We start from the raw sequence: 13,133 nt of genomic DNA, 5'->3' as shown, positions 1-13,133 counted from the left end.
TCCGTCAGCAGCAAGAGCGCCATTGGTGCCATCATTATGCAACCATGTTTTCTTTTATTCTTGCATGTTTCTAAAGGTTTTGCTATCATTGTCCACGTTTATTTTTAAACCAAAACTACATTACAAAAGTATCACATTAATTTTAATAGACCATGGTCATGGCAAGCAGTCAAGATAAGGATAGGAGCGCCATCTATCAATAAAAGAACCACACGTGCCCCGCCACTTGACTTGGTCGTCTGCGTTGCCATCCGTCGTTGACCCTGGCAAGATTTTTGGCCCCATTTTTTATAGAAAGAGAGCTATGTATGCTTTGTAAGTTTATGGGATAAAACCAGCCTGTAAAATGCACCTGTGACGAAGAGTTTAGATTGCCACGGGCAGGCGGTGATTTTTAAGGCCCATCTTAGATCGAGCCTGGGTATTTCAGACAGCCTAGAGATAGAGAAAAAGCTGCAACAGCAGCTTTATTCTCTAGCTCGCCTTCTACCCTTTTTAGTGGAAAAATACACCTCGATTCAATTGAATTCAATTACTTTTTTTCTATAAATTAGAGGTGTGCGAATATCAAAATATTTCGAAGCGAATCGAATCGAATAGTAAAGGGTACGAATCGAATCGAATCGAATATTTTCGAATACGAATATTTTTTATTTGATGTGAATCAACCAAGGATACTCTATCAAAAACGAACTGGGAATTCTTTTTCAGCAAACGTAATTACAAAAAGGTTAACTTTATTATGGCAATAAAAAAAATGTCACACATGTGACTGATAAAAAGACAGATAAAGTAATACTAGTAAAACACGATTCAGAGTATGAAGTTACATAATGTTGTCATGAAGAAATGTAAGTTGTTCCACATGTTCTGGGAGCAGTGATGCTCTTCTGCTGGTCACAATTCCCCCAGACACTGAAAACAGGCGCTCGCTAGACACACTTGTGGCTGGTATGGCTAGGTACCTTCTTGCAAGTCGAGCCAACAGGGGGTATCTTGTGGCACCCTTCTCACACCACCACTTGCAAGGATCCTCTTCCCGAGCCAGGACGTCTTCATGCAAGTAGCTTGCAACCTCTTCTTCAGCTTGTGTCATTGAATGCTGCTTTTGTTTAATGAGGCTGTCGAAGTTTTGCCACAGCGCTGACCTGGACGGAACTTCAGGGGCCGCTGTCTCTGAGGGCACCCCTGCGCTTCTTTGTGTCTCAGGGATTTTTTGCGCTTCCTCAACTCCCAGGTTCTTCAACCAGTTCCCCATCGACCTGTCCTCTTCGTAGACCACTGCCTTGAACCTTGGGTCTAGGAGCATTGCCAAGCTGGCTACTTGGTCAAATTTGTAGTCAGGAAATCTTGTCTTGAGGCACTTGGCCAGGTTAGATGAGAACGAGGAAGTTATGGTCTGCTGGCTGATGGAGCTGTTCAGGCATGCAAGGATGCAATACAAGATGGGTATTTGGGCTGACAAGGTTGGGTAGCTGTCAGCTCCAGCACTGGTCGTTGCTTCTTCTAGTGGCTTCAGAGTAGCAACGTAATCACTCATTTCCTTCCATTCTGTTCCGGTAAAGCCTTCAATTGACCCCGCTTCAGATGCAAGGTCAACGGTTACTGCTTCTCTTAACTCTAAAAGCCTGGACAGCATTGCACATTCACTATTCCACCTTGTTTCAATATCCTGAACAACATGCAGGGGGGATCTGCCTATTTTCTTTTGGTAGCAGTTGAGCCTTTCCTGAGCTTTTGGGCTATGTTTATAGTGCCCAACAATGCCTCTTGCTTTTTTACAAAGTACAGAAAGTCCTGGAGTCATCTCTTTCGCGTCGCTGATGACTAGTTGTAAGGTATGAGCAAAACAAGTTCTTTCACACCAAGGAAGTGCATGAGTGGCTGCTCTGATGTTGCGAGCGTTGTCAGTCACCACGTAAAAAGGGCAAACGTCCTTGGGAATGTCCCAGTCTGTGACGAGCTTATCAAGAATTGAGGCAATTCTAGCTGATGTGTGCTTGCCTGGGAAGTGACAGGTGCTCAAGTTGTAGCGAGTGAGCTTGAACTGCGAGTCCAGGAAGTGGCAGGTCAGGCTGATGTAGCTTTCGTTCGCTCTGGACGTCCACATGTCAGAGGTGAAGGAGAGAGACTCCATGCCACTCTCGAACGCATTCTGTAGTTCAAGTCGAACCTTCTTTCTAGTGTCGTCGTACAACTTCGGCACTAACGTGCGCGACAGCGTTGTTCTCGATGGTGGCAGGTAACCTGGGACTGCCTCCTTCAATAAATCCCGGAATCCCCGGTCTTGCACAATCGTGTACGGTTGCAGGTCGAGCGCAACCATCTTGGCAATCTTCAGGTCCAAAGCCTCCCGTTTCGCTTGCGGCAGTGCCGTTTTTCTCAACACATCAGCAATGCTTGGCTGATTAGCAGGCTTGACTTTAGCAGCTGCTTGAAACTCCGCATACTGATTGGCGTGCCGTTTCAAATGGTTCACGAGAGTAGTGGTCGTGCCTGATGGGGTTCGCAGTGAGCTTTCGCAAAGGTTGCAGACAGCTTCACCCTGGCAAACTTTTCGGAAATGGGTCCATACGGGACTTCTTGTGCTGGCAGGAGGTTGTGTACTCCGCCGTGGTTGTTGAGTTCCTGACGATTCCTGTCGTGGCTCCATCAAGCTCAAGCACCAGCAGACACAGACGAGCGCAACCACGTGAACGTAAAGCATGGCACACGACACGAGGGATGAAACGTGCGCCTCGCGGCCACCACAGCCTCCTGCAGAACTAACCTTGCGCAATATATTTTCGTGTGCAATAGTTGTGCCGAGAGAGGGCGCCACGAAGAAGCTATAAAGCTAAAGACGCAACACGGCTATTTTTCGGCTGAGGCAGCTGAGGGAGCAGGTCTCACTTTGAGCGGTGAAAACGGGTAAAAATAAAATGAATACTGGAAAACTGATTAATCAGAAAATCAAGCGGAAAATAACTCGAGTGGCATGATCCATCATGGCAACGACGGTAACAACTGTACAAATTATCCCCGAAAGTAAGCCGTAATCCATATCCAAATTCATAGCACTTTGGCCCCTTGGCCGCCTTGGCCCTGTAGGCCAGTGGGCCAGTCTCTATGGGCTCTGTCGTTCAGTTGTGAGTGCTCGTGAGTGAGTGGCTGTAGTCCGTGGCGTTAGAGCTCACGACGATGTACGTGCCCTTGCAGATCGTAGCCCTTTATCAAATTTATCGCAGCGATGGCTCCGTACATGTTTGCGCCACTACCACTGGGCCATCTCCGCAATCCAGATATCGCGGCAAGCGAAGGTCAGATCGCGCTACCGCGTGCATATAATTTCCACTTCCATTGCTTCGTACAAGAAATAACACAAAAAAAAGGCACTTAGGTTGGCTTTTGGGGTTTGCCAAGTTCGAAACTATACTGCGCAGCCCAAAAACAAACTGGGAACGTGACCGCGATTTGGGACTTACCAGCGAGTTTCGAGTTATTCGTAGTTTTCGAATATTCGAAGAACTCGAATACTTCGAACAGTAAAAGTGCGAAGCGAATCGAATCGAATAGCGGGCACTATTCGTGAAGTATTCGAAGTTTCGAATATTCGCACACCCCTACTATAAATTTGTACTCATATTTTTACTTCACCCAACACTGACTGTAAGTACTGTATTTTTCGGTCTATATGTCATGGTTTTTTTTTTCCAACATTTTTCTTGGTGCGTCTTATATACCGATGCAACTTAGTATATGCATTGTTATACATTTCACGGTGCAACGCCTTTTTTTTATGCGCTGCGCACCGTCTTTTGTAGAGCACCGTAACTATGTAGCCATAGGTGGTGTTGCCCCTTCCAGGAGGCAGTGCTGTCGCCACACTTTTCTACACTTTCAATAACTGACTCGGAAAGCGAGAAATTTCATGGTTTCCCCAAAGCAGCTTAATGTGAATAAGCAAGACAGTGACAATAAAGATTTTACAGCATGCGATCAACATTGCCTAATTCAGCCATGATTCCGTATTCTTTTGCTCCAGTCCAGTAACACTGAAAGGAAAGTGAGCAGGTATACACGCATTGCAGAATAATTTCTTGCGTTCTTCTTAGTTTTTGTTTGGTAAGCAGTTTTTTCTGCCATGCTCCAGCCGTGTTGCTATATGTAAAAGGAAAGATTGTGCCTAGCCAATCTTTTAGAGGTGCAGAAAGAAGCATGTCAATATTTATCTATCTGCCTGTGCATCGATGCTCTCGTTACCTACAGGACTTGACCTAGGCTAGGCCTAGTGGTTCAAAGCTCGGCTCACGAGTGTCGCACTCATTAAACTTTCGTTCGCTTGGCATGTGTTCGCTCGAATAAAGTGGACTGCCTTCTCATTTTGTGCGTTTTACGTCCTTTTGTTGCGAAACACGCGATTGCTACTGCCAGACAGCGCCGTGCTATGGGCATTTCTCGAGAGTCGAAACATCCAAGTTGCACGTCGAACGGTAGGTGGGGTCTAGCCGATTGCATGAAACTCCGATTTCGCAATACCGATGTGCGTAAACAAAAAAACTCATCGTGTAAACCGTGCAAAGATGTGCAACTTATACAAGGGTGCGACTTATTGAGGAGTTTCAGCGACGGTGTCACCGCCCTGGCGGCCGGTCGCCGAAAGAGAACGAGGGGGATAGGTTCGCTGGGAGGTCAGGGCGGTGGCTTTGTGTATATGCGTTGACCGCGAACGTGCAAGAATATTACGCGGCTCTAGTGTTTCGGTACGAGCAACAGAGGTGACACGATCTGCTACGACCAGCTACGACCACCCGCCGCAGCGATGCAGGCGTCGAAGGAGCGCAACCTGTGTACTACGCAGTCAGCCGCCGTCGCCCGACGCAGATCGTTCGGCATTCAGGGCTTTCCGCCCCGGGTTCTTCGCTTGTACTTGGAACCAGTATTATTTCCTGTGCTTGTGTATGTGCTCAGTGGCTGGATATGGACCTCATAGAGCAGTTCTTCAGACTCAACAGCGATTCAAAGTTGACGGCGGAAGGGCTTGCAGCAACGCTTTCGGTTGGTGCACGGCTGCGACGACTACACGGATAAATTTTAAGATTGCTGCTAGCAAGGTGGGCCATAGTCGCTTTATGTTGACACGATTTTGAGTGTAAGTACTCCGTGCAAAGGCGAATCTATCGCGTTTCTAATCCACCTTTGTTTTTGTTGTTTTTAGCACGCACGACCGACTGCTAAGCAAATGCTTCTGTACCGATCACGGAGTGAATGTCTTCGGCCTTACATTGCGGAACCCCCAATAAAAAGTCATATTCGTTCAGCGAGAAAACTTCCCTTTCGGGTGACCTTCTGATTGGTAATTTCTCCCGTACTTAAGTGCTTTAATCAACACGATCAATTAAGTTTGCTTCCCTAGTTAGGACATTTTTGTGCTACATGCGGCACTAATGCTTGGCACGATGTATGCCACTGGTGGTATTGTGAATTGGTTTACTTCCAAAGCTAACAGTGTGACAGGTGGGACCATTCAATTTGCTAAAAATGTGATGATATGGGAATTTCGTTGCATAACTAGCGTTTCACGTTTAAGATTGATAAGAAACATGCTCATGTGATAATGCATGTCTACAGCATAAGCTTTGCAGATCCAGAATAGATGTGCTATAGGCTACAGCCTCAAGATTTTTAATGGACCAAATTGGTGATTACACGGCAATAAATATTGTGGTGAAAAACTGCCCATTGACTCGGTGAGTTTTGATTGTGACCATTGGTGTGCTGTTGGCAAATTAGATAATGGCACACCTTTTCCCTGACCATCTGGCTTCAAGGGGCATCGCATCTAGATGTGCTTAAATATCTTTATTTCAAGGTTCAGTGGACCCCTCTGCATCATTACAGGAAGGCAGTCTCAAGCCACAACAAACAGCAGTGAATATACAATGCATAATAACGGGCACCAGTGTCCAAGCGTATAGTCCGCAGAAGCCAATTTGAGCCTAAAAATGTTTCTGTTTTGTTTAGATAGTTTGCATTTGGTGTATAATCCGCAGGGCCCGATTTCCGCGCCCAGTGCATAGTCCGCCAAGCTGGTGCGTTGTGTCTTCGTGCTTTTTTTCCTGGGTGGCATTTTCTTCAGAAGTTCTTCGGTGAACGCTATTCAGCCTGAAGAACTGCTTTTGAGGCCCATATCTCGCCACAGATCACACACAAGCACAGAAAATAACACTCGGTGCCAAGTACAAACGAAGCACCTGGGCAGAAAGCCGTGAATGCCAAACGAGCAGCGTCGGGCGACGGCGACTGACTGCGTTGCGCCCCTTCGACGCCTGCATCGCTGCGGTGGGTGGTCGTAGCTAGTCGTAGCGAGATGATCTTCACTTCAAGCAAGAAATCTTGTTATACCATAGTCAAGATATGTGTGCAAGTGTTCGACAACGTGGGCTCTCTCACGTTGGTGCAGTTGTCATCAAGAAAGGTGCATATCAACAATGTTGCGTGTTTGAGGCTGAAACTATGACGCATACTTATCTAAACCTAAATTTATCGGTCTGCGGCTACAAACATTTTCGTTGACGTTGCTTAGATGATGTAACCATTCAGGCCTCGCATTAAATGGTGTTGCGACTCTTCGGTTCTGTATGAAAACCTATTTTTGCCCTGGACATGTGTCTTCTGCTGATACATATCTTCCCATTTACAATGCAGAGGCAAACAGAAAATCAACTGCATACATCTACCACTTAGCATAAGCACCTTTGGCATTCATTCTTGAGCACACTCAAATATCAGCTTAGTTTGGTCTTGTTTTAGAAGCTTTGCCCTGTTCTGTAAAAAGAAAACAGTTAAAAAAGCTTTACCTTCGTTCTCCTTCTCGCATTTAATACAGACTTCATTGTCAGCAGATATCACCGTGGCACATACAACTCGAATGACCGATGAGACTATTGCTATTACAATAAAGCTTTTCACAAGAGCCAAAACGAGGCTTGTAGGGGTGCACAAGCACATAGAAATGAGATTGGCGCTTCCGGGGCTTGTTTGCATTACGCGTAAAAACAGGACGATCGGCGACCAGCTGATCGCAAGATAACACCAAGGATACCGATGTTTCGATACACAGAACGCAGGATAAAGACCTCAATCGTCCCTTGTATGCTGTAGTTGTCATACTTTCTATCCAACCGCTTTTTAGCACAATTAACTAGAACAACCGAAGAGCTCGCGACACCTTTTAATGCGAGGCCTGAATGGTCACATCATCTAAGCAACGTCAACGAAAATGTTTGTAGCCGCAGACCGATAAGTTTAGTCTGAGATAAAGTACGCGTCATAGTTTCAACGCGCGAACATTGTTGATATGTAAGTACCTTTCTTTGGACCCGCGTACATTCGGTTCAACTTGATGACAGCTGCACCAGAAGTGAGAGCTCACGTCGAACACTTGTACACATATCTTGACTCTGGCAAGATTTCTTGCCTTCAACTGGCTTGAAGACTTCATCTGTAGCATCACGGTAGGTCTTGGTTGAAACGATGATCGTCTCGCACACGGCAACAAGCAGAGAACGACACGCTTTGTTTTATTTATACGCTACCGGTCTACGGGCGTCGCAAATCTGTCCCCCTCTTGTCCGCCATGTCGGATCGATCGGAGCGCCCCCTATATTCGCTGAAACTCCTCAATAGTCTGGAAAATATGGTAATTACCGTAATTACTTTGTACCGTGGAAAAGGTTGCTTGCACAAATACAGATGGAGCCGTACTGCAGTCATTTCCAGTTCAACATGAAAAAAACACATGGCATGACTCCCTTACCCCTTTGTCTTGCACTGGGCATCTTTAGATCTGGCGTCACTGTTGCGGTGATATTGGGGCAGGGTGCATAGGTAGACACCACAATAGCTCCTGCAAAAAAAAAAAGGACACAGGTGCAAGCAAGAGTTGTGAATCATTGGCCTGGAACACGAAAAAAGGCAACTGCAAACTGCTCACAAGCAGCAAATCAAGCAGTTTTAAAATTTCTATACAACTCTTAAAAACATGTTGGTGAAAAAATACTAATGTCTGGAATTAATGTGAAAAACCATCATACAGACATCTGCATATAATAGTAGGTGGAGCACAAATTTTAGTAGTTCACTCATTTCGCCTCTGCAATGACTTTATATTTAAACTAAATAATCTAAAGCAATGGCTCTAGGGTTATATTAATCAAACAACCTTGAATTAGACTTTCTGTTACCCTTCATGAAAGGCATACCACAAGCATACATCAATGCCCTTTAACGCTAAAATAGTGGGCAATCACCAAAACCTGCCCTGGGCACGATCATTAAAAGGCCCCATTATATCGACCTTGCTGCAAAAACGCAAATCTCCAATGACTGAGCCACAAAACAAGACATTTCAAAATGTCTGACTAAGATCTTTTATAAACATCTTGTAGAGCTGTCTTCTAGAAAACGCCCTGTCTTGCATAGCATATGCATGGTTCATTCCAGTAGCTTTAAGATTTTACTGAAAAGCCTAGTGCAAGTACTGGAAAAAAAGTACCTCCCAAAAAATGTCCTCTGGAATAAATGTTCCTGGGAAAAAAAGCCCCAGAAAAAAATGGCCCCCAAAAAAATGGCCCCGAAAAAATGGCCCCAGAAAATGGCCCAGGAAAACATGGCCCAGCAAAACATGGCCCAGGAAAAAATGGAGTGAAGTTGCAAGTAGAAAAAAGTTGCCCCAAGGGGTAAGGAAAAAAAATGTTTCCCCTAGAACCCATTTGGAGATGAGTAACCTCACAAATTTGCCCCTAACACGGTATAATTGCATTCTGGTATGAAGTGCTGCAATTATTTTTTTATTTTGTAGTGAAAAGAAACGGGGAGATGCACTTGGACACACTGGAATCAAACGTGGAGTGGGAAATTAGGAGGCATTGTCAGTCACAGCCATGAGCCATCCAACAGTGAGGAAGCTCATGGACGCCTTACGCTCAGAGGAATAAACCGTAACCATAAGAATGGCCGACGAGCCGGTCGGAGCTCTTACCAAGAAGGGGAGCAAGTCTGCGCTTGTCGAGATGTAACACCATCTCAATAACCTTTGGGAGGAGCATGCCACTGAGATGACAACAGTTGGACTTCCTGCATGCAGCCGGCCATACCATTTGCTCAGGGATGGGCAGTATTTCAAATATAAGTATTTGAAATACGTATTTCAAATACTTTGTGTATTTTGCGTTTGTATTTAAATACAAATTGGGTAATGTATTTGACGTGTGTATTTAAATACTAAAACATGGGTATTTCAAATACAATTGTAATTAAATACAATTTTGTGGGCGAAAATACATCCCTCAAATTTATTGTCACGACTCATTTTGCTCATCCTAAAACGTGTCCAGAGCAGGAAGAAAACTACGTTCTGCACCAAATGCAGTGTCTCTCAACCAAGCACAAGCGCTTAGTGACTTTGTGATAACGGTGCTAGTCCAGGCCAAGAATAGTGACGAAGTCGACGTTCACAGGCAGACTGGCTAAATAAGTGCCTGTGACAACTCGTGATGCTTTCCAGCCTGATTTCCATCCATATTTTTGCCATTCTAAATGCGCGGGTCGTCCAGATTTTCGTAACTGGTGCGAGGTGCAACAATAAAAAATTCTGTCGCTAGTCCTGCTGGTCTTGGTCGTCTCGGTTCTTTGTAGGTCTATACCAAAATGTAATCGACAAAAAAAGCTGCTTGAAGCTTGTGGGGCGCTCGGCCCGCCACACGGCGGCCAAACCGGCAACTAGCGGGGGGGGGGGGGGGGGGGGGGGGGGGGGGGGCGGCTCCCGGTGCCCACGGCATACCCACGGGCTTAAAAGGGGTGGCCTGTGCGGCCGACAGGAGTTGCTGCCCCGAGTCTTGGCCAGGTCAGGATCCCCAAGTCATAGTAATAAACCCCGCTTGACCCCAAGGAATGAGTCGTCTGATTGATCACCTGCGGCGGACGGCGGAAGTTGAACGCTACAAGCTCTGTACTTTTTTCACCTATTACGTCCAAGCTGATTACATTTTTTTGTGATTATATTTCTATTACGTTACTAGAGCTTCGCACACTAAATCCCGAGTGTGTGATGCAAAATTAAAATGAGATACCCAGAAACCCGTTGCAGGTGCCCTGAAGTCGCTGAAGCAAATTTTGAGGAATGTATTTGGCAAAGTATTTGGAGGAGACCAAATACATTTGGTTGTATTTGTATCTTGTACTTAAATGCTTTTTTGGAAAAGTAATTAGATTTGTAATTAAATACATTTTTGACGAAGTATTTTGTTTGCTGCCAATGTTTCTGCATGTACTTGGACTGTTCACGCCAGTGTGTTTAAGTGCATCTCACTGTTCCTTTCTGATGTCAAATTAAAAAAAAGACAGAACTAACTAGGATGTGATTACAGTTTTGGGAGAACTCTGCGAGGTTATTATTTTTTATTTCAAAATGGGTACCGTGAAAAAAAATTTCTTCCTCACCCCTTGGGATCATATTTTCCTACTTGCTACTGAAGACCATTCTTTCCAAGGTAGTTTTTTCCGGGGCCTTTCTTTCCGCTGCCCTCCATTCATATGCCCTTTATTCCGATGCCCTTTATTCCGGGACCGTTGTCTCCTACACCCTCCTAGTGCTCAGTAGGGGCTATGCTAGTACCTGCAGTACGTCTCTGACTGGCGTGTTTATTGCATCCTCAAACGTGGTCCCTCAATTTCTGCCTCATGACATCACAGAAGTGTCATGCCTGTCACGTCTGTCACTAAGGCAATGTCACAGAAGTATGGTGGTGCCAGAACATTAAGGCAGCATCACAGCAGTAAGGCACTGTCACAGCAGTAAGGCAGTGTCGCAGCAGTAAGGCAGTGTCACAACAGTAACTTTGTGTCACCACAGTAAGGTGGTGTCACAGCAGTAAGGCAGTGTCACAGCAATAAGGCAGTGTCACAGCAGTAAGGTGGTGTCACAGCGGTAAGGTGGTGTCACAGCGGTAAGGTGGTGTCACAGCGGTAAGGCGGTGTCACAGGCATAAGGCAGCGTCACAGCAGTGGACGCAGATGCCCATTGTGCTGTGGCTCACTCTCAACTCAACAGTCTGTGGAAGCTGCCTCGTCAGAACTTCTAAAATCAACCACAAGGATTGTGGCATCAGACAACCCGACCACGCCAGCTTTGCGACATCACTTGTCGCCGTTTTCGATGCGTGGACAGCATAGGACGCCAAACAAACCAGCCGAAGATGGGCCCCAGGTACCATAGCAGGCACTAAGGATGGACACACTGTCGGCTCAGCTAACCCACAAGGACGCTCGGCCTACCGGGAGCCTTGACGGTGTCCTTGCCGACGCGGGCCGCCATGCTGAGGGAGTCCTTTCCTCCATCGACAGCAATGCCCAGGGCAGACATGGAGGCGCACATGGCCTTGCAGGCCTCGTAGAGGGCGGCCCCTTCCCCGGGAAGCTTGGCGGCCCACATCCAGTTGCCGCTGCACTTGACGTCCTGCGAGAGCGTCGGGTGACGGTTCGATAGCTTCGACAAATGTTGCTTCGTGTTTTGGCATCCCACGAAGACTTGAAAGGTATTTCGGCATCCACGACGAACAGGGGGCAATATTTAACTCGGGGAAAGAAACAAGGTGCGTGACAGTTTGTTGGCTTGTGTTTGATGGATAGCTCTTTATAAATTTTCATGCACGTTTAATAGCTAATGGCTCTTACGTTCCAGATGGTTGTCCAATAATGATTTTTATATTTACTAGTTGTGTTTGATAGATAATATAAGGATGCTTCTTTGCCAAACCCGCACCCCGCAATGACTGATAGTGATGCACAGGTTTCTTTGTAAATAATGAGCACTGCTCAAGCATGCATAATGAACGCCGAGTGGTGCTTGACTTCAAAGAACATATTCTGTCATATTTAGATGTGTCATGCCACTGGTAAACACTGCAGTTCCTAGGTTTCAGCGTGACTCTGTTTCGAGAGCTTCCTGTTTATAACTACTAGTACAGCGCCTCAGGCCTCCAGTTTAATTTTGCCCCTATAGTTACACAAAATTTCACCACACCAAAGCTCCATAGGGCTAAATTATTTCTCCCAAGGTACAAATGTGCGATGTAGGCAGTATTACTGTATTTACGAATGCACTCCCATAACGGGTACCAATATTTGGACTTTTTCTTTCCTCCTTGCATAATGAACACACCTCCAATTTTCGGCTCCGCGAGTCTCGAACTGCGTCCAACTTAGCTAGCCACCAAGCCCACCAAGCCAATTTTCTTCTGCTGCCAAGCAGTCAGGCCAAGTCAAGCCAAGCCAAGCCAAGCCAAGCCGCTCTCGTCATGGCTGCAAGTGCTTAGTTGCGGAAGTGATCAACCATGAAACCGAGCAGCGCGCACACTCGACAAAGCTTGGGTCGAGAAATTGCCCAGCCCCGGACATTCTTCGCCTACCAGATGCACTGATGTCAACAAACACGCCGTCGTCTGTGATCCGCTTTCGGACAGTGAAATCGCGCAAGTTGTTAGGCTTTAGAACAGTCGTGTCGCTCTCCGTGCTGAGTGAGCTTCGTAGGGAGATTTTCCTTCGGCAAAAGGCACGCCGAAAGTGCCCAAAAAAGGTTTGCAATTTATAAAGCATAGTTACTGTGGCGCACTCACACCCAGCTGTGAGTGTACCTCCGTCAGTGGAGATGTGCCACAGCACCTTGCCATGTCATATTGGCACCTAATATGGCTATCACACAAATTGTGTAAATGCAAAAATTTTACCCCCACGTAATGAATGCATTCTCTAAATATGTCTCAATTTTTCGAGAAAAAAGTGTGTTCATTATGCGAGTAAATACGGTATGCACTCGTGGCAGCTCTCACTTGAAGCGAAGAAATCCTGGCGAAGACCAAGTTGCTGACAGCCTCAGCCACAGACATCCTGGCCCCTGCAGCAGGACACAGCAGTCCTTTGATTGGCTGCTCTCCAATGGCTGTGGCAGAGCCCACCTGGAAGAAAAAAAATTAACATGAAATAAAGGACATGCATAAAACAAGTTCTCGGAACTCGGCAATGCCATCTCGTGGCAAACGGGGGAAGTGGCCGCACAGCAAGAACCGGCACACCCTTATGCGGAGCGCAAATTT

At 46.2% G+C, this 13,133-nt stretch overlaps 1 protein-coding gene across 2 annotated transcripts in view; it reads right to left on the bottom strand.

Moving 5' to 3' along the window:
* LOC8026768 (phosphoribosylformylglycinamidine synthase) overlaps nt 1–13,133 on the bottom strand; it is a 65,981-nt gene that overhangs the window by 24,857 nt on the left and 27,991 nt on the right. For both annotated transcript variants that reach the window (XM_029970020.4, XM_040213344.3), the window contains exons 14-16: nt 12,870–12,995; nt 11,317–11,497; nt 7,799–7,888 (exon numbers count right to left, since the gene is read on the bottom strand). In XM_029970020.4, the coding sequence (XP_029825880.3) occupies nt 7,799–7,888; nt 11,317–11,497; nt 12,870–12,995 (397 nt within the window). The remainder of the gene's footprint in view (nt 1–7,798; nt 7,889–11,316; nt 11,498–12,869; nt 12,996–13,133) is intronic.

This window comes from Ixodes scapularis, unplaced genomic scaffold (genome assembly GCF_016920785.2).
Source record: "Ixodes scapularis isolate PalLabHiFi unplaced genomic scaffold, ASM1692078v2 PGA_scaffold13__105_contigs__length_92229423, whole genome shotgun sequence".
NCBI lineage: Eukaryota > Metazoa > Arthropoda > Arachnida > Ixodida > Ixodidae > Ixodes > Ixodes scapularis.
Note: the sequence above shows the minus strand (reverse complement) of the source record. Positions and strands in the feature narration are given on the sequence as shown.